The 24,182-nt window shown below is 43.9% G+C and overlaps 1 protein-coding gene across 9 annotated transcripts in view; it reads right to left on the minus strand.

Annotated features, from left to right (window-relative positions):
* SNED1 (sushi, nidogen and EGF like domains 1) overlaps positions 1-24,182 on the minus strand; it is a 2,618,914-nt gene that overhangs the window by 89,569 nt on the left and 2,505,163 nt on the right. For all 9 annotated transcript variants that reach the window (XM_078665627.1, XM_078665624.1, XM_078665625.1 and 6 more), the window contains one exon: positions 19,640-19,722. In XM_078665627.1, the coding sequence (XP_078521753.1) occupies positions 19,640-19,722 (83 nt within the window). The remainder of the gene's footprint in view (positions 1-19,639; positions 19,723-24,182) is intronic.

Consider the following 24,182-nt stretch of genomic DNA (forward strand, 5'->3'; position numbering starts at 1 on the left):
TCCTTCCGGAGGAAGCCGTTGACGTTCCGTAGGTCCAAGATAGGGCGTAGGCCCCCTTTGCCCTTCTTGGGTACCAGAAAGTAGTGAGAGTAGCAACCACACCCTACTTCTGGCCCAGGAACGCGCTCGATGGCCCCCTTGGCCAAGAGGGCCGAAACTTCCTCCTGCAGAAGTCGCAAATGATCCCCCGATACACGGTGGTTCTGCGGTGGCATGGCTGGAGGAGTCGCTTCGAAGAGGAGGGAGTAGCCCCTTCGGACGATTTGCAGCACCCACCTGTCCGATGTGACAGTGCGCCAGTGGAGGTGGTGATGGCGAACCCTGCCCCCCACTGGCGTCACATGGGCCTGAAAGCACGGACTAGGAGGGTTTTGAGGCGGATGCTGCGGGGGAAGGTGTGGACTGACCTCGCCGTTGCCCCCGACTGCCCGGACGGCGGTTCCCACGGCCGCCACCGCGTTGGGTATTGCCCTGCGGAGCGTGGCTGGAGGCGCGTGTGGGCGCATCCCTGCCGTGGCCATGAAAGGAGTGAAAGGCAGCCGATTGCTGGCGCTGGCCCGAGAGGCCCAAGGACTTGGCCGTAGCCCTGGAGTCCTTAAAGCGCTCAAGCGCATGGACTGCCTTGTCGCCAAAGTGGCGACGACTATCGAACGGCATGTCCATGAGTGTGTTCTGGACATCTGCCGAGAAGTTGGCGGACCTCAGCCAGGCGTGGCATCTGACCGCCACCGTCGTTGCCATCGCTCTACCTAGCGAGTCGGTGGTATCCAGCTCACACCTGATGGAATACTTGGCTGCATCCCGGCCCTCCACAAGGGCTTGGCCGAGTTTGGCCCGCACCTCCAACGGACACTCTGGCAGCACCTCCGCAACCTTATCCCACACAGAGTGGGTGTAACGTCCCAAGAGGCAGGCGGTGTTGGAAGACCGCAGGCCCAGACTAAGGGATGAGAAGATCTTCTTCCCATACTGGTCATACCTCTTGGATTCCCTGTCCGGCGGGGCCGACGGGAATGCGGTCTGGGAATTGGAGGCCTGGATGACCAGGTTCTCGGGGGTAGGGTGGGAGGACAGGAAACATGGGTCGCCCGGGGCTGGGCGGTGGCGTCTGGCCACGTTCCTATCTACGGGCGAACCCGTAGCGGGCTTGGACCAAGTGGCCAGAAGAACGTCGGTCAAGGCCTCATTAAAGGGCAGCAGAGGCTTGGCCGAGCTTGACTGCGGTTTAAGGACCTCAGTGAGGAGGTTAGTCCTCACGGCCGCGACGGGGAGCTCAAGGCCCAAGGCCTTGGCAGCCCTCATCAGCACCACACTATATGTTGCCCCCTCCTCCGAAGCCACGATAGGAGGGGAGACAAAGCCAGTGTCCGGCGAAGTTTCCAGACCACTGGCATCCCCAAGGTCACCTGTCCAGTCCTCATGAGACTGACACTCCCTGGTCAGAGGGTCCTCAGACCCCTCCCAGTCCTCTTCATCACCCATCTCCTGAAACTCAGGGTTCTCAACTAATGGGGCCTGTTCATAGAAGTGAAACTCTCCAAACGACGTCTGGAGCGGCGCCCATCGGGGCCGTTCCGGTGCCTGAACAGGAACGAAGGTGGAACCGGGGACGGCGCCGCCCGAGGACGGCGCCGGAGGCGACACCTGAGGGTCCAACGCCGGGGAGGTTGTGAGGTCCACCGGCGACGAACCAGATCCCGAAGGAGGTCCAGCGGCGCCCTGCGGTGCCGGGCCCGAAGGCGCCGGCGGTGCCGGAACAACTGAACCCCTCGGCGCCGGGCCCGAAGGCGCCGGCGGCGTCGGGATAACAGGAACCTGCGGCGCCGGGCCCGAAGGCGTCGGGGACGCCGGGGCCGAAGCACCCGACGGCGTCAGGGCAGATCCCCCCGACCCGCTAAGGGCCCAAGACGGGTCCGCTGGGCCCGAAGGCGCCGCGGAGCCCGTCGGAGGAGAGAGTTTCCTCATGGCCATGAGGAAGCGCTCGATCTCCTCCGGCGTCTCGTTTAGCCCAGGGACCGTAGGGTATGGGGCTGGACGCGGCGCCTGCCACTCCGTCGGAGCCGCGTGGGTGGTGTCACTCGAACCCCCGGCCGCATCGCGCGAGCGTCGGGGGGAGTCCGAAGAGCGATGACGCCGCTTGGACTTCTTGTGCCGCTTACCTGACGACGACTTCGACCCGGAGGAGTGCGGCCTACTCTCGGAACTGTGGTCGCTCCGAGCCCGTTACCTGTCCCTCGACCTCCCATGGGATCGGGACCTCTCGCGGCGCGGGACCGACTGCCGAAGTTCGAGCCGCCTGCGGGACCGCTCACGCCTGGCTTTCGAAGAGAGGGCCCGGCAGTCGGAGCAGGCCTTGTCGTCGTGGTCGACGCCGAGACAAGATAAACACACGCGGTGAGGATCCGTGACCGACATCAGTCGGTCGCAATCATCGCAGTGCTTAAACCCGGGCATCCCTACTGCACCGTCGGAGTCGAAAGACTTCGAGAACAATCAAAAATGATCAAAAAGTTAGTCAAAAAATGACTAGGGTTACTGCTTTTTCTAGATCTGCGCTTGCTGGCGCGGAAAAAAGAAGAACTGACGTCAGCACGCGGAGGCGGCGTCTAAGTACTCCGACGACGTCATCACGGCGCCCACGACGCCGACGACGGACGCGGAGCCGCAGACGACGCCTACCGACGCGCAAGGGTACTGCTACGCAAAAATTTCCCTATCCAGTCTGACGCCTGGGGATATTCTAAGGTAAGGAATCTAATACTAACGTGTCTCTTTCAGATATATATGTATGTATTTATATATGGTTTAGGAACCATACAATGCTCTTACAGTATTATTTTATTCTACTATTTATACTGTATGCATTATATTTTACAACCAGTGTTACGATTGTAGCAATTCATTTCTTATGCTTGAGAAAGAAGACTGTTCAATAAATCCTTTTATTGAAAACGCCCGTCTATTTCTCTGAACCTCTGGTGAAACGAAGCATGGACGATTGACTGAGTGAAATATCTATCTATTGTTTTCACGACTCTCAAGATACGTTTTATCTTGGGGAAACAAAGTTGTCATGTTTATGCGGTTGTCAGAAACTAATCCCTTGTTATGAAGTCGAGAACGTTTCTAGTGACCTCTGAGCTAGCTGGCATACACAATTAAGTCTAGTATATTCAATAGAGACCTAGTCGACCTCAGTCCTACGTCTAATCTATAGGATAGATTATTTCAATGCGCAGAGCCTATAGGGAATATAGGAACTACACTACAAGGGAAAGTGTTGGATAGCGTAGGGGTTAAAATTACTATTCCAACTCCGCAGGGTGCAAAAGTAGGGAAAGTGTTGGATAGCGTAGGGGTTAAAGTTACTACTTCTACTTCAGAGGTTGCAACAGTAGGGAAAGTGTTGGATAGGGTAGGTTTAAAAATTACTATTCCAACTTCAGAGGGTGCAAACGTAGGGAAAGTGTTGGATAGCATAGGGGTTAAAATTACTATTCCAACTCCGGAGGGTGCAACAGTAGGGAAAGTGTTGGATAGCGTAGGGGTTAAAATTACTATTCCAACTTCAGAGGGTGCAACAGTAGGGAAAGTGTTGGATAGAATAGGGGTTAAAATTACTATTCCAACTTCAGAGGGTGCAACAGTAGGGAAAGTGTTAGATACCGTAGGGGTAAAAATTACTATTCCAACTCCAGGGGGTGCAACAGTAGGGAAAGTGTTGGATAGCGTAGGGGTTAACATTTCTACCCAACTCCAGAGGGTGCAACAGTAGGAAAAGTGTTGGCTAGCGCAGGGGTTAAAATTTCTATTCCAACTCCAGAGGGTGCAACAGTAGGGTAAGTGTTGGATAGCATAGGGGTAAACATTACTATTCCAACTCCAGAGGGTGCAACAGTAGGGAAAGTTTTGGATGGCGTAGGGGTTAAAATTACTATTCGAACTCCAGATGGTGTAACAGTAGGCAAAGTGTTGGATAGCATAGGGATAAAAACAAATTGCTAATAATTAAAATAATCATTATTAAAAATAAAAAAAATGTAATTATTAAATTACAACAAATTAATTAACAATACCAATAAATAATTATTTCAAAATAATTACTGTGCGAGCCGATAACTCTTCCGCCCCCACAACCCTTTGTTGTAATTCTTCGATCTCCTGGGTCATTCCACCAAGTTTACCAGCCATCTCCTGTAGAGAGTTTTGCATTTTACTATTATCTTCCCTCAGCTGTAAAAAGTGTTGTTGTGCTTCTTGTTGATGGTCGGTTAATGTCTGTAATATCAGATTGAGTGGAGAGAGGGTATCTTCTTGATCTCCAGGAATCGTTGCACTAGTTTTAAGCCGAGTAACCACTTGGGTTGGTTCAGGACTTGAGGTGTTATTATTCATCCCAGGGACGGGCCCTGAGGAGAACCCTGGTGCTGTCATAGATATAGCCTCGTTCCCCTCTAATATAACCAGTTTGGAGCTAACGAGCCCAATAGATGTACTATATATAGTAGTATCTAATGAGGATAGTGAGAGATCTTTCATGTAGTTACTTTCCGTAGGACTGGTACCAGAGAGGCGCAGTGCCATACTCTTAACTCCACCTTTTGCTTGGATCCATTTCCGAAGAGGGCTATTATCAGCAATAAGTTTCCCCCGTAACGTCGCTGTGGAAGTGTTAGAAATATTAATATTCTTCCCTTTCTTGGTTTTATTCTTTGCCTTCACCCTTCCCTTGTTATGGCCAGTAAGTCTAGCTGAATCTGCCAGAGATCGGGTCGTGTCTTTTGCCTCTTCTGCAAGCTCCTCAAAATCCTCATCAGAGCCTGACTCCTCCACTGCGCCAGTCGCCTCCATCATCCCGTCTATAACCAAGGGTATTTTTTCTCCACCCTCCACCACTGACTCATTTCCAGCAGGTTCACCAGAAGTAGTCGCAGAGATACCCCCCTCAATTAATGTCTTTGAGACCTTTAATAGCTCTGTTTCAGAAGGAGATTCAAACAGTGCATGTAGATCAGGAGTCTGGGTCAGATTTTTATCTATAATCCCTATTGTCTCTGGCTTATCTGATAACTCAGCAGTTGTTGAATCATTAATCTCTGCCTTTTCAGTATCATTTTGATTCCTTAAATCTACATCTCGAGATTTAATAGTTTTATCTGCTGTGGTGGATTTATGAAGTTTGACTCCTTCTGACAGATTAGCCGGAGAGAAACTAGCAGTAGAACGGGCATTCACAGTCTGAGCCTGAATGATAACATTGTTGCCAGTTTTAACAGAGGTAATAGCTATATTCCCAGAACTAACACAGTTCTTATTAGCAGTAACACTGTTTCCGAGAGTCTCTTTTCCCCCGTTGACAGCTGGAGACTCCTTTGAAATTACGAACTGCGGTGCCCGAATCAGCTGCTTACCTTGTAGCTGATTGTTTTTCTCCAAAGATACTGACGATACTGCCATTGACGCCGCAGCATCCCCTCCTTCAACGGTGGAGCCTGACTCAGCTGTGGCGGCGTTCCTTTCTGCACGGGTGACCCTCGGAACGTTCATTGGCGCCATTCTCGTTCTCGTTCGTGGTATTGTACCCGCTCCTACCACGTTAGAGAAGACCGCTGCAGGAGTAACCGAGAGAAGCAGGCTCGACCAGTTGAGCCCTGACCAGCTGAGCAGCTGTGGAGTCGACAGTCGGGCAGACTGCAAAAACCACCCAGGGTTGGCTTCTAGGGAATCGCCACATCTGTTGCGAGCATTCAAAGTAGGTTGATCTTTGCTTTTCTTCTTCCCTTCTTCCCTCCTTGTACTTCCACCAAATATACCACCGTGAGGCTGACATGGAATAGATCTCCAAATTTGTCATAAGTGCAGGGGGACCCTCAGCTTTAGCTGCAGCTCCGTGGCATCTTCAGTCCGCCATCTTGCTCCTCCCCCCCTCCAATCCGGCAAATAAACATGAGGCACAGATCATGATATGCAGATTAAGCTGGAGGACATGGAAAACCGGCAAAGGAGACAAAATCTCAGACTTTTCAGAATACCTGAAGGGTCAGAAGGAGCAGATCTGAGGGCATATGTAGTTCAATTGTTCCAGAACGCGTTCCCGGATCTTTCTGATTGGGACTGGGACTCACAGCTGCAAAGGGTCCACAGACTTCCGCTAATCCAGAGGAACAAGGTGGGTCAATTTCCTTGCCCCTTTCTGATTCATTTTGGGGATTTCTTATTGAGACAGGCCATTTTGCTGAAGGCTAGATCTAATTCCCCTGTTACAATAGAATCTGTTTCCTTCTATGTACGATCTGATTTAAGCAAAGCTACAATGGTAAGACGCTGGAAGCTGCGTCAGTTAATAGATCCATTTAAAGCTCTTGGGGGGCAAGACTTCCTTCAAGAACCAGCACACTTAAAGGTAATTAAGGGGCGGCCATACATATTTCTTTACGGAGGGGAAGGAAGCTGAGATAGCACTGTCTAAACTAGCTTCTTGAAAATACGGGGGAAGATATAGATCTATGTTCAGTGTCTTATGGGTTAATTGTTAGCTTCATAGGACACGGACAGGCGGGGAATCTTTTTTCTTTTTTACTACTTTCTTTAGGAAAGACAGCAATGAAGGTTTATCTAATGGGTGATTTGTTCTAGTCTTTTCCTTACTACATTTTCTTTGCTCTTTTTCACTTAGGTCCCTATACAGGGTATATGGCATTATTCTTCTTCTCTTCTTATCTATTCATAATTTCAATAAACTATAACCTAATTGGTAAACTAGCTAGACAGATCGTCAGGTGTGGAGGTGACCGCCGATGCTGCTACTCTGCAGGGCTGCCCAGACAGCGGCAGCAGGTTATAGAGGGGTATCCTCCTCTAAGGTATAAGGGGAAGGGTAATGGGGAGCAAGTGGCCCAAGGGGTGGTTGGACTCACAGGTGGCAAATAAAAAAAAAAAAAAGTAACAACATGTGAACAAGATGTGTAAAATATGGTAATAGGAAGATAGCTACATGTACAGCCAGAATGGAAGAGGGTACTATATTAATGAGATTTATCAGTTGAGATGCCTAGCCTGGAATGTAGTGGGTCTCAACAGTAGAAATAAGAGGCGACTAGTTTTTGAGGAGCTAAGAATGTATAACCCTCAAATAGTTCTATTATCGGAGACTCATATCTTACAAAGACCGAAAGCTATTGGGACAATTAGACTATGATGTAATAGTCTGTTCAGCATTGAATGTTTCAATACGAGGTGTTGCTATTCTTAAACAGAAACAACTCAGAATAGAAACTGTTAAAACCGCTGTGGATAATGGGGGAAGATGGGCTATGGCTCAATTAGTTGTGGAAAACTGCAAATATACGTTTTGTGTTATATACGGAACAAATATAGACGATCATTCTACTATCGATCGGTTGAACATCGAGTTGCTGGAGTGGGAAGGAGTATGTGAACTGACAGTATCCCAACAGGTATAATTTATTTAGACAATTATAAAGATACGTACAAACATTATCATTGACAGACAAAAGAGACTCAATATATCCGTTTTTATGTGCCAATGGCATCAAAATAACACAAACGAATTTAGAGTGGACAGTACTATCAGCACTGAAAGTTTAAAATAAGACAACCCAAGTTGTACTTGGTGCAAACAAGGTGCAGGTGGTGTGCACTGCAGCGACGCAAGTGACAAACGTGCTCAGCGTGAAACGGCGCAAAGAATACAAGTGTACAGTATTTACAGAGGTACAGTGTGACAAGATCCTTAATAGGAACAAATTATTTAAAATATTCAAGGGTGGTCACAATGTAGGTAGCGCCTTTTAATTGGGCTGGGGAGTCGACGACGTTTCGATCCAGTCAAGTATGGATCATCCTCAGGACAGTGTTGTAGAGTGAAGCAGTGCTGTCTACTGTGACGGAATGTTCCAGGACGTCAGCTTGTTCGGAACCTGGAACAGGGCTGTGACCTGTAAGGCGTCTGTAATCCCGCAATAAATTTAGATGACAGGGACCAGGAATCAGCGGTCCAGGGCAATTGTCAAAGATCGCGGTGGCCGGGGATTGAATCTCTGGTTACATGAAGAGCGTCTTCCGGGTGAGTCAGGAAGGCTGGGGACATAGTGGGAAGGAGAGCGCATAATTATGGGGAATTTTAATTGTATAATGAACTACGATATGATACTACAAGTCGGGTAGCTTTTCAGCGGATGCGTAGGTCACGCGCTGCCAATAGAGAATTGGGGCGTATACATAACATAAGGGACGCATGGCGTATAATACACCCAAGTGTAGCAAGGTATACCTATTACTCTGCAGCACATAAACTATGCTCACGCATAGATATGACCTGGATCTCAGATAAGATCTTAGAAACAAGTACTATGGAAATATGTCCAAGGGTCACTTCTGACCACAATCCAATTCTCCTTTCTTTTAATATCTCGCAAGTAAGGCAGGGTCCAAGGCCCTTCTCTTTCCCCAGATATCTATTCTTAAATAAAAAGTTTATTTCACAACTTAAGAAACATTTGAAAGTGTTTATTGAAATAAATACCACCTCAGCTTCACCTACGGTGATATGGGATGCCTGTAAGGCTAGTAAAAGGGGGTTCACTCAACAGTTTGTATGGAGACAGAATTCTGAGTGTAGGAACTGAGAAAATGATCACGAATATTCTCTCACTGGAAAGCCAATTAGCCGAGGCTTTATGCCAGGGCTCAAAAAATATAGTTGAATTGGGTTATAAACTGGTGAATCTAAAATCCGCTCTAAAAACTACGTTCAGGGAAAAAAGTACCGTAAAACTGCATAAATACTATCTGTCTCAATATGAGAGTGGGGATAAAATTGGTAAGATTTTGGCATATAAAGTGGCGGATGACAAGGCTAAAACTCTGATAAAGACAATAAAGGGACCTAACAATCTGATATATAGCCAGCCTGCACAGATACTGGAACAATTTGTTAATTATTATAGATCTTTGTACAATCCAGAAAGCTTTCCTACTATGAATGATATACAAAGGTATCTGGATTCTAATATAATAAAGAGTAGGCAAATAGAAGGATCTGACTTACTGACCGAGAATGTAACAATGGCAGAAATCAAACTTGCAATTGCCGCCTTGCCCTCTGGCAAAGACGCGGGGAAGATCCGCTACCATTAGAACTATGTAAAATATGTATGGATGAATTACTTCCACTTTTTAGTCAGGTAATCAGTTTAATTGGAGCAGGCAGAAAAGCCCCTAACTCATGGAACATCACAAAGATTGTCTTTTTCTTAAACAAAATAAGCCAGCCAATGAGTGTGGGACATATAGAGCCATATCACTCATTAACACTGATGCAAAAGTATTTGCTAAAGTTCTAGCTACGCGATTGGCGCCATTTATGCCTAATCTGGTAACTCCTCAACAGCATGGATTAATTATGGGCAGAGATACGACGGCTCGTGTAAACATGGCTGTAATAGCATTTGATGTGGCAGGGACAAATTCCACCCCACTTGGTATGATACTGTTGGATGCTGAAAAAACTTTTGACCGTGTGGGGTTGGATTTCCTCTGGGCAACAATGATAGCCCTGATTTTTAAAGGTCAATTTTTAAGGTGGATACAAGCCCTATATGATCATCCAATTGCTAAAATTAGTTATGCAGGGATCCTATCCCCTAACTTCTCAATATTTTGCGGGACTCAGTAAGGGTGCCCTCTGTCACCCCTGCTGTTTGCGCTCTCTATGGAGCCATTTCTTTTTGCTCTGCAAAATCAATCTCGAATAGTTCCTTTTGATCTTGGCCCAAATTTGCTTAAAATCACAGCTTACGCGGATGATATCGCGATATACTCTACAGATGTGGCGGAAGCTCTGCAGGGAATAATTCAAGAGGCTAATAGGTTTGGGGCAGTCTCTGGATACAGACTAAACACAAATAAAACACAAGTGTTAATGAACTACAAATCCCCGGTTCCAATACAAGGAGTATGCAGAGCTGCTACATATCTAGGCGTTAAAAATAAGCTAAATAATTGCACTTAATTATGAAGCTCTTCTTAAGGAAACAGTTGTCACACTAAAAATGTGGCATAAGGTGCCGCTCAGTATTATCAATCAGATTAATTTAATCAAAATGAAGGTACTGCCTACATTTCTTTACTTATTCAGGTCTATTCCATTATATACTCTTTTTTTAAACGATTAGATGGGATTTTTATCAGTTTTATTTGGGGGTATAAAAAAGCTCGTTGAGCAATTGCTTTGCTTAAGCTTCCATTAAATCGAGGGCTTAACTTCCCTGATTTCAGGTTATACGTTTTGGCAGCCTTCCTCGATCGTCTTCGTAGCCTATTCAACCCCAATAACCAACATTATTTCTATAGATTTATGCTAGGTGAGCACTCTAACATTTTTTTTTCCAAAGTCAATGACCCTAATTACTTTAAAAGGGTTAAATTCAAGACTGCGAGAGAAAGTGTTAAAATTTGGTTTTCGATTCTTACTACTTGTAAAACTTCATTATATCATCCTAAACTCCCCTTGTGGGGTAATCCAGGACTTCCTGAACTCTTCCATGATGGGGCTGGTAAAATCTGGGCTATCTTGGGAATAAAAAATTTGGGGGACCTTTATGGTCACAGTGGCTTTATGGATTTTGAAACATTAAAGATTTTTTATAATTTAACTGAAGCCATGCGGTTCAAATACTATCAAATCCGGGATTATCTTATACGCAGTATGAATCTAACAGAGTTCAAGGACTCAGATATCTGGAACTGTCTTTATAAGGTTAAGAATAAATCACTGATTAGCGAGGGTTACAGAAGCCTTAACTCTTATAAGGTTGATGACTGTGTGAAATTGGCTGAGAGATGGAGTGTAAGATTAGGCACAAATATAACTGCTAACACCATCTCTGCCGCTCTCGGCAGTATTAACAGATCAGTACAGTCTTCTGGTTTAAGGCTACAACAGTATAGAACAATATGTTCATTATATTATACACCAGAAAGGATATCAAAATGGTCCTCAAATAGTCTAATTAGTGATCGGACTAAATGCCCCAAATGTGATCTAATAGCGGCTGACTTAGTACATATGTTATTTTCTTGTCCAGAACTGGCTGACTTTTGGCAAGGAGTTTCTCAAGTCTTGACGCAAAAACTTGATAGACCTTTCTCTCTTACAGCATCGGTGGTGTTGCTAGGTGGGCAGACTTTGAATAGTTCTCAGAAAGATCTAATAACTATTCTACTTACCTGTGCTAGATTGATTATAGCCCGGGTGTGGATACTACGGAGCCCACCTTCTGTTATGGAATGGTGGTCTCTGGTTAAAGAGACATATGGTATGGAGTCCTCATTAGCTAAAATTAGAGGGATTCAATCATTACGGAGACTGGATAAAATCTGGGGTACATTCATTTAATATCCATCTGCTATCTATGTTGTGTTATCAATCTATTCTGTCTTGGAAAGGTATAGTTTGTTTTCTTGCTTAAGTGTTTTTTTTTCTTTTTCTCTTCCTTCAAATCCTATTACACATGTGATTGGATTGTATTTCTCATGTTGTTAATAAAAACAATTGAAATAAAAAAATTACCAATTAAAAATGAATTAACAATTAAAATAAATACAATTAAATAAGTTAGCAAAATTTCTTAACAAATAATAACAAATAAATACATTAAATTTAAAAACCAAAAAACAATAATTATTAAAAAACATTTAGCAAGTAATAATTAATTAACAATACATTATTGATAAATACCAATAAATTATTTAAAATAAATACCAATTTATAATTAATAAACAATAATTTAAAAAAAGAAAATAATTTGTAAAAATGTATTACCAATTAATAATTGAATACCACTAATTTAATTATCAATATTCAACACTAAACAAAATATTTACTTAATTACAATTAAATTACTTCCCAACCTATTACCCTATAACCTCACAACACACTTCAATAATACATTAATACACTTAATATAATTACCAATTAATCAATTCATAAAAATTAATTACCAATTAATAAACATCAATTACCAATTCTTAAAAATTAATAATTAAATAACATAAAAATATTTATCAATACCAATGAATAAAAAATACATATTTACTTAATTACAAATAAATTACTTCCCACCCTATTCCCCTATAACCCCACAACCCGCTACGGTTCTAAACGCAAAATTTATTTAAAAATATTTAATAATTCCTAAAAAATATTTAATTAATTTACTATAATTAAATTACTTCCCACCCTATTCCCCTATAAACCCACAACCCGCGGTACTAAGATGCATAATTTACTTAAATAAATTATTACTAACTTCAAAAATGTAATACATATATTTTAAAACTAGTTCAATAATTAACAAAATTTATGAAAATAAACAAATAAAATAAAATACATAACACTAATATTAATACCGATATTAGTAACATCGATATTTTTGCTATCGATATTACTAACTTCGATATTAACAAAAACAATATTTCTTACCTTCAGGTTGATATTCTGGTCCTCGATATTCTTGATTTCGATATTCTGTCCCTCCGAAATTTTGGACTCGATATTATTGCCTGTCAAAATAAAAAACTCGATATTAAGACTGCTTACCCCTGCTAGGGACTTGATACCCTCATGGGTGACAAGTAGTGCTCCATAAATCTACTGACTGATTTATGGATTTGTGTTCCATGACCTTGATAGGTGTTCAGCTACATCTTTGTAAGTCTCCTGGAGGCCATTAGCCAGTCCGCCCTCCTCTTTTGCAATTTATCTAGGGTGACACTTAATGGCGAGTGATCTGAGATTCCCCTTGCTCTATAGCCAGCCTCTTTGAATCCTGGAGCAAGTATTTTGTGCTCACAGGTAGTAGGAGTAGTCTTTAAGTGTCTCACGCAGTGTTCTCCAGATGTGTCCCAATTCCGCTGCTTGTGTTTCCCCCTCCAAGTTTCCCTGGACCATCGTGCATCACCTGAGGTTGTCTGGTCTGATCTGTGTTGTACGGAATGCTACAATTTTCTACACTAGGATCGGGACCACTCTGGATCCGGTGGTGTATCCAATGTGGCTGGCTACTATGTACTTCCCTCTTCCCAGGATTCTACAATTTGAGCCCTTGAGATGTGTTTCTTGCAGAAAAACCACATCCGCTGCATATGTTGGCAGGGCTTTATTCACTAGACAATGTATAATTTGGCTCCCTAGTTCACTGAAATTCCATGTTAATAATTTATGAGCATGCATCCTTAATTTTGCCATGTCTGGTCCTCCCATTGTGTGCTGGATATCTGCTACCACTTTCGCTCTTTCTGTCTCTGCTTGATCTTGTGTCGGGCCACTTGTCATGTCTTGTTGCACTTCCTGCATTTTTGCCATTCCTTTGTTTGTGTTGCCTCCCTATAATTGAGGATTGGGAAGACGTGTCTCCCAAGCCAGTACCACACCACGTCCGCTGTTGCAAAAAAGTGTGCCTCTCCTTGGGATATTATTCGGAGTTTGGAAAGAACAGGACATATCAGAGGTCTAGCATCTGCAGGTGTTTTTTAACTGCCAGGAAAGATTCACTTTGGTGCTGTACTAAGGTACTATATTCCGGATGGATATGGACAGTGGCACTTCCCATTTCCCAGGGGCCAGTTTTCATGCCACTTGCAGAATAGTGTCTCTATCTCGAAACTTCAACAACCTGGTCACAATGGTCCTTGGCAGAGAAACCAGGGGCTGGTGGTCTCCCAGGCACTCTGTTAGCCCATTGCACTGTGAACCATTTTGAGGTGTTATCCTCAACACCACTTAGGATAGCCAGCCCACCAAGAACAGCTCCATACAAGAACGTTTTGCTCTTTCCGGGATCCCCACCACATGGATGTTATTGCAACAAGAGCATCTGTCAGCATCGTTCATTTTTTTCCGATAGACTGGCCACCATCTTTTCCAATTCTTGTATCCAGGTGGCACCCTCGGCCACCATGGGCCTGTTCTGCAGTAGAGTAGATTCTGCATCCATTACTCTTTCCACTAACTTTCTGTGGTCAGATCGTAATAGGTTCATCGCCTGCATCACAGTATTGATTTTGGACTTTAAGGATGACTTGGTTTCTTTTATAGCTGTCAATATGGTTGTCATATATGTCTCCGACTCATTGCAGTCGTTCAGCCATTCCTGACGCACTCCGATCTGGTATGGCCTTCTAATGGGAAGGTTTGGCGAGCATTGGGTGGACCATCACAGCGCGTCTGCAGTCTATAATCTGTGCCTCCTCCTCCTCATTCAGCCCACCGCACACAGGCCCACACCTCGCACCCCCACAGGAACTGGATCAAGATCACGGAGGAGCACCTCAACTCCGCCCTAAACCGATGCCAATGCCGCTGCAAACGCACTCCACAGATGGATCACCGACTGGACAGACACTATCGCCCCTCCTCCGAAACTCCGACAGACAACGCACCACAAAAGCCAACTGGTTCATCACTGAGACCGCCCTCCTAGCCACCATGGACAACATCTGCACCCTACTGGACCAGGGCTACACGGCATCCCTCATCCTACTAGACCTCTCAGCAGTCTTCAACACTGTCTCCCACTGACCACTAGCTGCCAGACTCCACGACGCTGGCATTCGGGGAACCGTTCTCGACTGAATTCACTCCCACCTCACTGGCCAAACCCAAAGAATCAGACTCCCACCCTTCCACTCCGAACCCACTGAGATCAGCTGCCGAGTACCTCAAGGATCCTCACTCAGCCCCACGCTCTTAAACATCTACATGGCCCCTCTTGCCACCATGATCCGAAAACACGGACTCAGCATAGTACCCTAGGCTGACGACACCCAGCTCATCCTCTCAACCAGACACAGCTTCATGGGAAGGAATGAAAGATGTTGTCTCCTAGATGTGCAACAACTGCCTAAAGCTCAACTTTGAGAAAACTGAAGCCCTCGTCCTTGGACCCTACCTCGGCATCACACTGAACTCCTCCCTCACCATGCACCGACAGATCAACACCATGGCCTCCACATGCTTTAACACCCTCCACATCCTCTGCAAGAACTTCAAATGTATCCCCCCCAATACAGAAGGATCCTCATCCACGCACTCATAACCAGCAGATTGGACTACAGGAATGCCATCTATGCCAGAATACACAAATCTCTACTCCTTAAACTCCAGACAATCCAGAATGCTGCAGTTAGACTTGTCCTCGGCATCCCACAACAACACCACATCATCCAATACCTACGAGAACTCCACTGGCTCGCTGTCGAAAAAAGAGTGACCTTCACGCTCCTCACCCACGCATACAAATCCCTCCACATCAGACCCCAATATCTCATCGAAAGAATATCCTTCTACGCACCCAAGAGAAGCCTCCGATACGCCGATCTCACCCTAGCCGAAATCCCATGCTCCCGCAGAGCCAGATCGGGGGGGGGAATCCTTCTCCTACATCGCAGCGAAGACCTTTAATGAACTCCCACTCAGCATCAGACAAACCCAGATACTGCTAGCTTTCAGGCAGAGCCTCAAGACCTGGCTCTTTGGAAGAGATGAAGCTGCATGCAACCCCCCACCCCCGGCACCTTGAAACCCTTGCGGGTGAGTAGTGCGCTTCACAAATTCCTGATTGATTGATTGATTGGGGGTTCATCGCATGATGTGGTCCTTTCTTGCCTGTCTTCCTAGTTGGCCAGTATCATTCCTCTTTGGTGTTCAGGGCCACCACTGGTGGGGCCACGTCCAACTCGTGGTAGGCCACACCCTCCGTCTGCCAGAAAGATCCAGTCGCCAGTTTATCCTTGGGGGGCTGTACGGTTCAGGACCTATAAACTTCTTGGGCCTTCCAACAGTCGCACCCTGGGCACTGCACCCCCACCCTCTCTATCTTCTTGTGTGTCCCTCATAGCACTCTATCATGTCCTTGATGCTGCAAGTTCAGTCTGCGAACTTCTCCACCTTTCCACCTTTCTCAGGTGTCTTGGGTAGGGGTAGAGGCTACTTCATCTCCCCCTCATGTGAAATCTCCCTCTGTTCAGGCCTCTTGTTCTGGTGAGGTGGAGGCAATTTTCACCTTGGTGGTTGGGGGGGGATGCAGGTCCTCTCTGTCCGTCTGTGGCAAAGCAAGGTGCTATGGTTGACATCCTCTCTGCTCTGGGGCTACCTCTTTGCAGGTGCTACCTCTAGGCTCAGGTGCTGCCAAGTCTCTTGGGGTTTCTTAGCCCTGGTTTAGGGCAACTTCTTTAGGGTGCCAACCCGGTTACCTCTTAGTGTGGCTTGTATGGGTAATCTGCAAAGCTGGGCCCCTTCCTCCCCCATGCCGTCCCTTCCTCTGCAGCGCTGGGGTCTCCTCCGGCATTCTAGTAATTACTGTCAGTGTCTCCCTCAAAGCCCCCCACCCGTTGCCCCCGCCATGCAGTACTTCCTTATCTTACAACCGGGCTGGTCCAGCCCGTCCGCCTCTCATCAAGATGGCAGGTCCTTTCCCTGCTCTAGCCACCACCTCGCTGCCTGTTTCGGGGCGCCACAGTGCCCCCACTATGTCCGGCAGGACTCTGGCGCCCCCATAGTCCAAGCACCGCCACCACTCTGCGCACTACACCAACCTTGAACAGGTTGGCCACTGTCACTCGAGGTGAGGCAGGTTAGAAGAGACCTCGCCAGTCTGAGACATTGCTCTCCGGCAGTCAGGCATCTCAGTGGTCCCCTGCGACACTGCAAGCTTCCAAATGTATCTCCGATGGTACTCACCACCGTGCCAGTTTTTCTGGGGCCTAAGGAATTCAGGATATTGACATTTGCGGGACTTGGGCATCGGAGCTCAACAATCACAAAGCCAACTCTATATGACTTGGACCACGCCCCACTCCACATTTTTAACATAAATGTAGGTTTGAGTAATAGACCCGGCAACACCCATTAGCTCTTTCTCTCCCTTTATTTCTCAGTTCCATATTTTCTCTTCAATATATGATGCAGTTTTCATTTTTTAGCACCCAGGACCTCTTTCTCAGGCTTCAGACAGGACTTTTGGAAGCAGTCATATTAGGCAATAAAAAGTTACTTAAATTGTTGGACCTCATGAAATCAAATAACCATCTTGGTCCACTCTAGCAGGGCTTTAGACTAGATTGTGTGCCAAGGTCTTTGCTAGTTGACCTCAGAATGTCTATATATGACTGTTTAGATAGCACCTTGTTTCTCGTTGATATATTAGAACATCCATCGTGTACCACTCTCCTGATTCATCGAGCCAAGTCAGTGTTTGGTTTTCTAATGGGCTTGTTTAAGACTTATTTCTCTTAGTTTGTAACAAACTGCACACTGTTTTCTCATTAAACCCCGAGCTAGTGACCTGTAGAGTTTAACATGGCCGCTGTTTGTTACCTATCAATTTGTTTGTGCCTTCTACAACCCTAGACCTGCATATTCATATATTCTGAGTCAGATTTTGTTGCTAAGCTAATCATAGAACCTGTACTCGTCGGTGGAAAACATCTTAGATCCATGGGCACTCAAACAAGCCTGTCTTTTATTCAGTGATCATCTAGGCTTTAAACCGGATTTAAAACTAGTACCTGAATTCCATAGCATTTTGTCGCCTCAGTAAATTAACTGTAGCTGCTCTTTTCTCGTTTACCTTTCTCATTGTCCAGTATCACCCAGCTTTCAGATATGGTCTGTTCTTGCTTTATTAAAATGTGCATGTTTCTGCTTCTACTCCATTTCTGGATGTCCGCAAACATTAGAGAACATGGTTGCTCAATGAATTCCTTACACCGGTCTGAGTATGATAGCAGTTAGTAACACGTGCCCGCTCTGCAGCTCCTACACATAGTCTTAACATAACATTGCACCAAGATAAATGCCCAGTGATGGAAGATGATGAAGACCATGAATCCTAAATGGGTATCCTTTGATGGAATGTGTGATGCTCTCCTCGCCAAAAACAGAGGAGACTTGTGGTTGTGCAGTGGACAAGAGGACGTGATGGATAGACCATGTATCCCTGGTAATGTAGGGGCTGACATACGCGTAAGACAGGATCCAAGGTCGAATTGCCATGTGAAATTTCATATAATATTTCAAACATCCATTTCCCTTCCTCAGAGATGGGTCATATCCAGATATTAATTATTTAAGCCTGGCAGTCAAATACCTCATGTCATCAGAAAATATAGTACTAATGTGAATCGTTATGTTTATTATATAAACAAAAACAGAAAACTGTTGTTCACAACTGCCCTAGATAACAAACATTTATATTGACAGAAGGCAGAGTTATGGTACCTAAACAGAAGAGTGGCTTGTAGAATGATAGGTCAAAGGCAATCACAAACCCCGAAAAGAATCGCATTTCGGCCAGGCAATTTCAAAATTGATGTATATTCTGTATTTACTTTTTCATTTATCAAGCCCACTTCAACATTTACAAATTCTTCTAAGCGTCAGAATGCAGAGGTTCCCCATTCCTTTCTCACTATATTCTCTCATCTCTCACTACCCAATGTCCTGGCTCTCTTTTCCAGCTTTTCCTCTTTTTTCTTATTCTCTTCTTCTTTTACCTCCAACGTAACCTTTACCCCCTCTCGCTCCTAGTCACTTTTCACTTCCTGTCTTATTATTTACAATCTACTTATCTAGGAGTTTTTTTTTCTATCTGAAATGGAGCTCCCAAGGCCTTTTAACTTGGTAACTAATGCATCCACTGCTGGGATTTGTGTTGGACCAGAGGGTCACAAGTTTGAATGTTTGACAGGTGTTTACGTTTTCTGGGGTTGATAAAACGAGTGCTACTAAGTTGGCTAACAATAAACATACATCATCTGTAAACATCTCCTAGAGATCCCATAAGGGTAAACGTGCTCTTTACAAACGTGGCTGTTATGTTACGCATCTCCCAGACCTCATATTTAATATCTGGCTTGATAGGGCAGAGGTCTTCAGACAACAGACAATTATGTGAGGAACACTAGAGAGGGGCTTTGGCCCCACCTACACCATGGGAGCTATGAATACATGTTTTGATTGGGCAGAATGTGTCTGCTTACACAAAAACGTGCTTGCCCTCCACGCAGCTATGACCATTTTGGTTTTATCTACCTGCCCAAGCTTGAACTTTCAGGGCCATACACGTGACATTGTAAAGCGAGGAAAGCGTTCTAGATAACTACAAAATGTATGGTCTTTTTTTCTTTGTCAGCAGCACAGATGGGAGTTTAGCAGTCATTAACCTACATGGATGTTTAGGTCTGGCTTGAAAGTTCAACTGTCCCCTGATCTTTTAACCTTAACCAATATTATTCCACAGTTCTCTGCTTCTACACATATGCGTTCATATGCTTTTTACTTATAATACTTCACATTACCACACATCATTCCTTTCAAGCTACAAATACTTGCACTGCCAATGCTTGTATCAATATTCTTTCATTAATCTATGTCTCATCATAAGGACATACCCCTAGCAAGCACTTTCATTTAAAGAGCATTAGGGGTGGCTTCTGCTTGGAGCACTGGAAATGTATGTGCATACCTCAGGCTAACCAGGATCAGATGAATACCCAAGTACCCTATGCAAGTCAGCTCCTCAATGTAAACAATACAATTGCAAATGGCCATACATACTGGATGTCTTCTTGGCTGGTGCAGAACCCTCACAGCTCTCCTTGTAACAGATGTCTTGGTGTACCTTATACATCCGCTTATATCTGAAAAAGTGAAAATTTAGATTTACCGAGGCAAAGTGTTTTTTTCTGACACGATCTCATTCATACCACGTAACTATACTCAAGCATGTTTTTAAAAAAAAAGTATTTTATTGGTTTTCATAAGACAGTTCTCAGCAATACACAGTGCATGCTGAGCAACATACATATATGAGCCAATTAACCAACAATAGCCACTGATTCTTTTTCTAATGGGGTGAATTATCGCTCTAAGAAAGGAAAGTAGGATATTGCAATCTAACATTCCAAAATTGCAGTCTATGTAACCTGCTCACCAAGGTACAACTAGCGGTCACGTTTAGCTTGCATCCAGCATGGTCAACTTGATGCAATCCTGAGACAACTATTATAGACAGGGCCTTCAACATTACATCATTCTATCAATCGTCGTCTGTATTTTTAGCTTGTTTTGCCACTAGATATTGCGTGTATAGTCCCCAAAAACGTTTTGGACTGCTTTGGGGGGAGGGGGGGGAGGAAGGGCAGCAATTTACTGTAAACTTCTGATTGAGTATTACATTAGAGCATATCCTGTTCCCATTCTGTTACAGTGGGTGCAGGACCAAGCAACCAAACCGCAATTCTGTGTTTGGCCAGTAACAGACTCATAGAGACTAATTTCCTGATATCTTTCTTAAGAGGCTTCACATACCCCAATAGTGCTAGAAGGGGGGCAGGAGAGAGGGATTGATCTGTGATAGCGTTTAGAGTGGAAAAAACTTTCTTCCAGAAATCAGCTACTGTTGGACATAACCATGCTACATGTAGAAATCCTGCTTCCGTCTCGCCACAGCGCTCACAACAATCAGTGTACCTGAGCCCATAGCAAAATAATCTTTTAGAAGTGTAGTACACCCTGTTTAGACATTTAAATTGGATCAGTCTGTGACTTCAATTAAGTGAGATCTTTTGTCTTGCTTCACAGCAAGAGCGTCATATATCATCTGTCAGAGCCACACCTATGTGTGGTGATCTTGATTACATTACATCATTACTCCATGTCATGGGAATCTAGAATGTCATGTGTGGATCTCTAGTGAAGGGATTCTAGGTGAAACAGTTACTCTGGCACTGCTGCAGCTGTGGTTAATAAATACATGTCTTGAAGTATTTCTGTCTGCTGTCATCTACTACATCATACTTCACTACAAATTGGCGATGATTTAACCACAGCAAAGAACCCACGCATCAAAAAGCATTGCCTTCAACAAAGAAGTCAGAAGATTACATCAGCAGCAACAGCACAGCTCAAGCAGAAAAAGGAAAAGGCCTGTATAACCTCATTTACTGCTGGTATATAGAGCGGGACTATTAATGCCAGAAATAGAAAGATTTCTTCGATGAAAGCACTATTTTTTTTAAGAATAATGGTCATCGTTATACATAGCTCTGTGTTGTTTTTTTTAAAAAAAGGAATCCTTCATCTTGGCTCTGAACATCTAAAGACAAGTGAGACAAGCTTTTCATTTTTTTTAGAAGCCTCAAATATAACTTGATTGTCTGAAATCCTGTACCAAGAGGTAAAAAAAAAATAACATTGAGAGGAAATCCTTTTGAAAGTAGATGTATTTCGCTGTGAGCGCATTTGACTTCATGTTAAACAGCTGCACGTCTTGTAAAAGAGGTTAAATGTGAAGCTACACTTAGCATTGAAAGAAGGCACTTTGGAAAAAAAGATATCTTGCCGTGAATTCGCTAAAGGCAGAATATATATATATATTTTTTACGTCTGAACTAAGCTGTTGATGTTTCAAAAGTAAACACTGTGCGTGTGAAGAGAGGCGCGAGGCAGTAATTGTCTGTCAATGTGTGCGTGAAGAAGCGCGCGTGGCAATAATGGATTTCAAAATGCAGCTCTAAAGTAAACAAAATCAGCCCTGTGTGTCAAGGGAAGTTCTAGGGTGAAATTGTTTACAGAATCAAAATAACACGTTCAGCCAAGTGTGTTAAGTGTTAACGCGAGGCAGAAAGTTACTCAAAGCTTTAAATAAACAGGAAGGCTACAACAAAGCTCTGCGCGTGTGTGTCAAGTCATGAATCAGCCCTGTATGTCAAAGCTACAGCGAAGCCCTGCGGCTGTGTTCCAAGTCATACAAAAGAGTCGATATTGTTTTAACGCCTTAACCACGGTGGTTTTTCTGCCGCGGTGCGGGCGTTCTATTAAGTGGGCGGGGCTCCGTCGGCCGACGGCAGCACCCGCGAGGTAGTGCATTGGCCGACGGGAGCACGGAACGGGTTAAAGCCTGCAACGAGTGTAGCGCGAAGGAATCTGTCAATATTGATTTTAGGAATAAAACTGACCAAGCCTGCAGCGAGCTTAGCACAAAGGAATCTGTCAACTTCAAACGAAATTGAAGATTTAAACAAGCTATTAGAATTCACTTACGATGTCCAAAGTGGATGTTCTGTATTCAGCTAAAAGAGTGCCAATTGAAGAAGGACTACTGGAAGCGATTTAGTGACAATTGAAGAAGGACTACAGGAAGCTATTTATTTATTCCAAAAGCTAAAATGCTGACCATTACACAGAGAACAACATCAGGAAGTATTTTCTATTGGTCTTAAACTAAAACTGTAAAGAAACTCACAAGGAACTATTTTATGGCATATATAATCTTTATTACAGTAACTTGTCTTGTCTGAAGTTATAGGCAGCACAGTATCCAAAGGAATAAGAAAGATTATTTATTTATTTATTTGTTTTGTTTTTTTAAAGTCTAGCAGTCCAAAGTAAAGGAAGCTTTACATATGTCTGATCTTTAACAGCTATTGGGAAGAGTTTTCATGCCCGTCGTGTGCACACTTCATCAGTAATGACAATTTCTATCACGTTATTAGATGAGTAAATTGAATTAATTTATTAGTTATCCACATTTTATTTCTAGACTGTTAGTTTAAAAACAAATTGTTTAGAAGTATAATATTTTTTTCACTATTTAGTCTTCATGGCAACAATGCAGAATGTGAAAATATTTAGGAGCAAATGGTGGTAATAGATATTGGCCTGAACGAAAGAGGTTTTTATTAGAACACAATTTAGGTTTTGAAGGTCAATCTATATATGAACATCTCCCACCTTACGTTATTCCCAATGATCAAGAAGATTTAGATGAATTTGAACTAGCTGTGAAGGAATTAGAAAAACTATTTGATGTACAACCAAGTTTGATGATCGTTAACAGACACAAGTTTTTCACAAGGCAGCAGATGCATGATGAATCCATAGATACTTACGTTGATGTTTTACGTATGTTGGCTGCAGAGTGATCATACGTGATCAAATAGTTGTGCGTTGTTAGGATGAAAAGGTACAGGAAAAACTCCTTACCCTAAGAAATCCCAATCTTACTGAAACAATTGACATTGTAAAAGGGATTGAAGTTTCACGAAAAGCACGTAGAGAACTCACTCGTAAAGAAACCAGTGGTGTGTCTGTTGTGAATGAAAACACAGTTTCAAAGCAAAACAATAGTTTTAAAAAGATTGTAAAAAAAAAAGAAAACAAAAATAGTTTCTTTACTCAGAAAAACATTTGTTTTAGATGTGGGAATCCTAAGCATGGACCTAATGGTAGACCTTGTCCTGCAAGTTGTATAACAAAATTGGACATTTCGCAAAAGTTTGCCAAACACCCAGAGATAAAATTAATTCTGTTCTAGATGGTGATCAGAGTGACAGTTCAGAGGAAGAACAAACTTGTTCAAGAGGAATTAGAGATATGATCGTGGTTGTCCAGGATGATGAATCTGATTGTGTGGATCCTTATGAGTACATCGACGTCTGGAGGACATGGCCCGTTATAGACCAGTGGCATACTGGAGGAGATTGTGGGTTACCCCAGATCTCTCCCAGTATGCATGGGCATTTCTTGAAGTTAGAGATGCTGACAGGGCACAAAAAATCTCCTGGATGAGGGAGGCAAGGGCAACTTATATTGCTATGGGCCTAGCCAGTTTGTGGGAAGACCCAATAGCCAATACTTCCCCACCTAGAAACACATTTAGAGACCTTTACTGGAGCATGGTTTCATTGAAAAGATTTGGTACCTGTACCGGTCCGTCACTCACTGCGGACTTTTTGGAACTAATATATTCAACTGCTCTTGAGGGATATTTGGATTGTATTACCGTACCCAAGGATAGGAAGAGATACCACCAATTTAGGGTGAGTACACTACCCATTAATTCCTTTATTGCTAAATGGAGAGGTGGCTACGACCCTAGTTCTCCTTTCTGTCCTACCCACCGGGAAAGTATCTGGCATATTTTATTTATCTGTCCCAAATATAAAGCCCCAAGGCAGATTTGGTTGAAACCTATCTGCTTGCAGTTGGGACTTAAAACAGGTTTTGAGGCTCTAAGGATTCTTAAAACAAATAGCTCTTAGCCTGTGGTTATTGCTGTTGCAACGTTTCTACACTGGATGTGGATAATCTGAGCGCG

Source organism: Lissotriton helveticus, chromosome 11 (genome assembly GCF_964261635.1).
Source record: "Lissotriton helveticus chromosome 11, aLisHel1.1, whole genome shotgun sequence".
Lineage (NCBI taxonomy): Eukaryota > Metazoa > Chordata > Amphibia > Caudata > Salamandridae > Lissotriton > Lissotriton helveticus.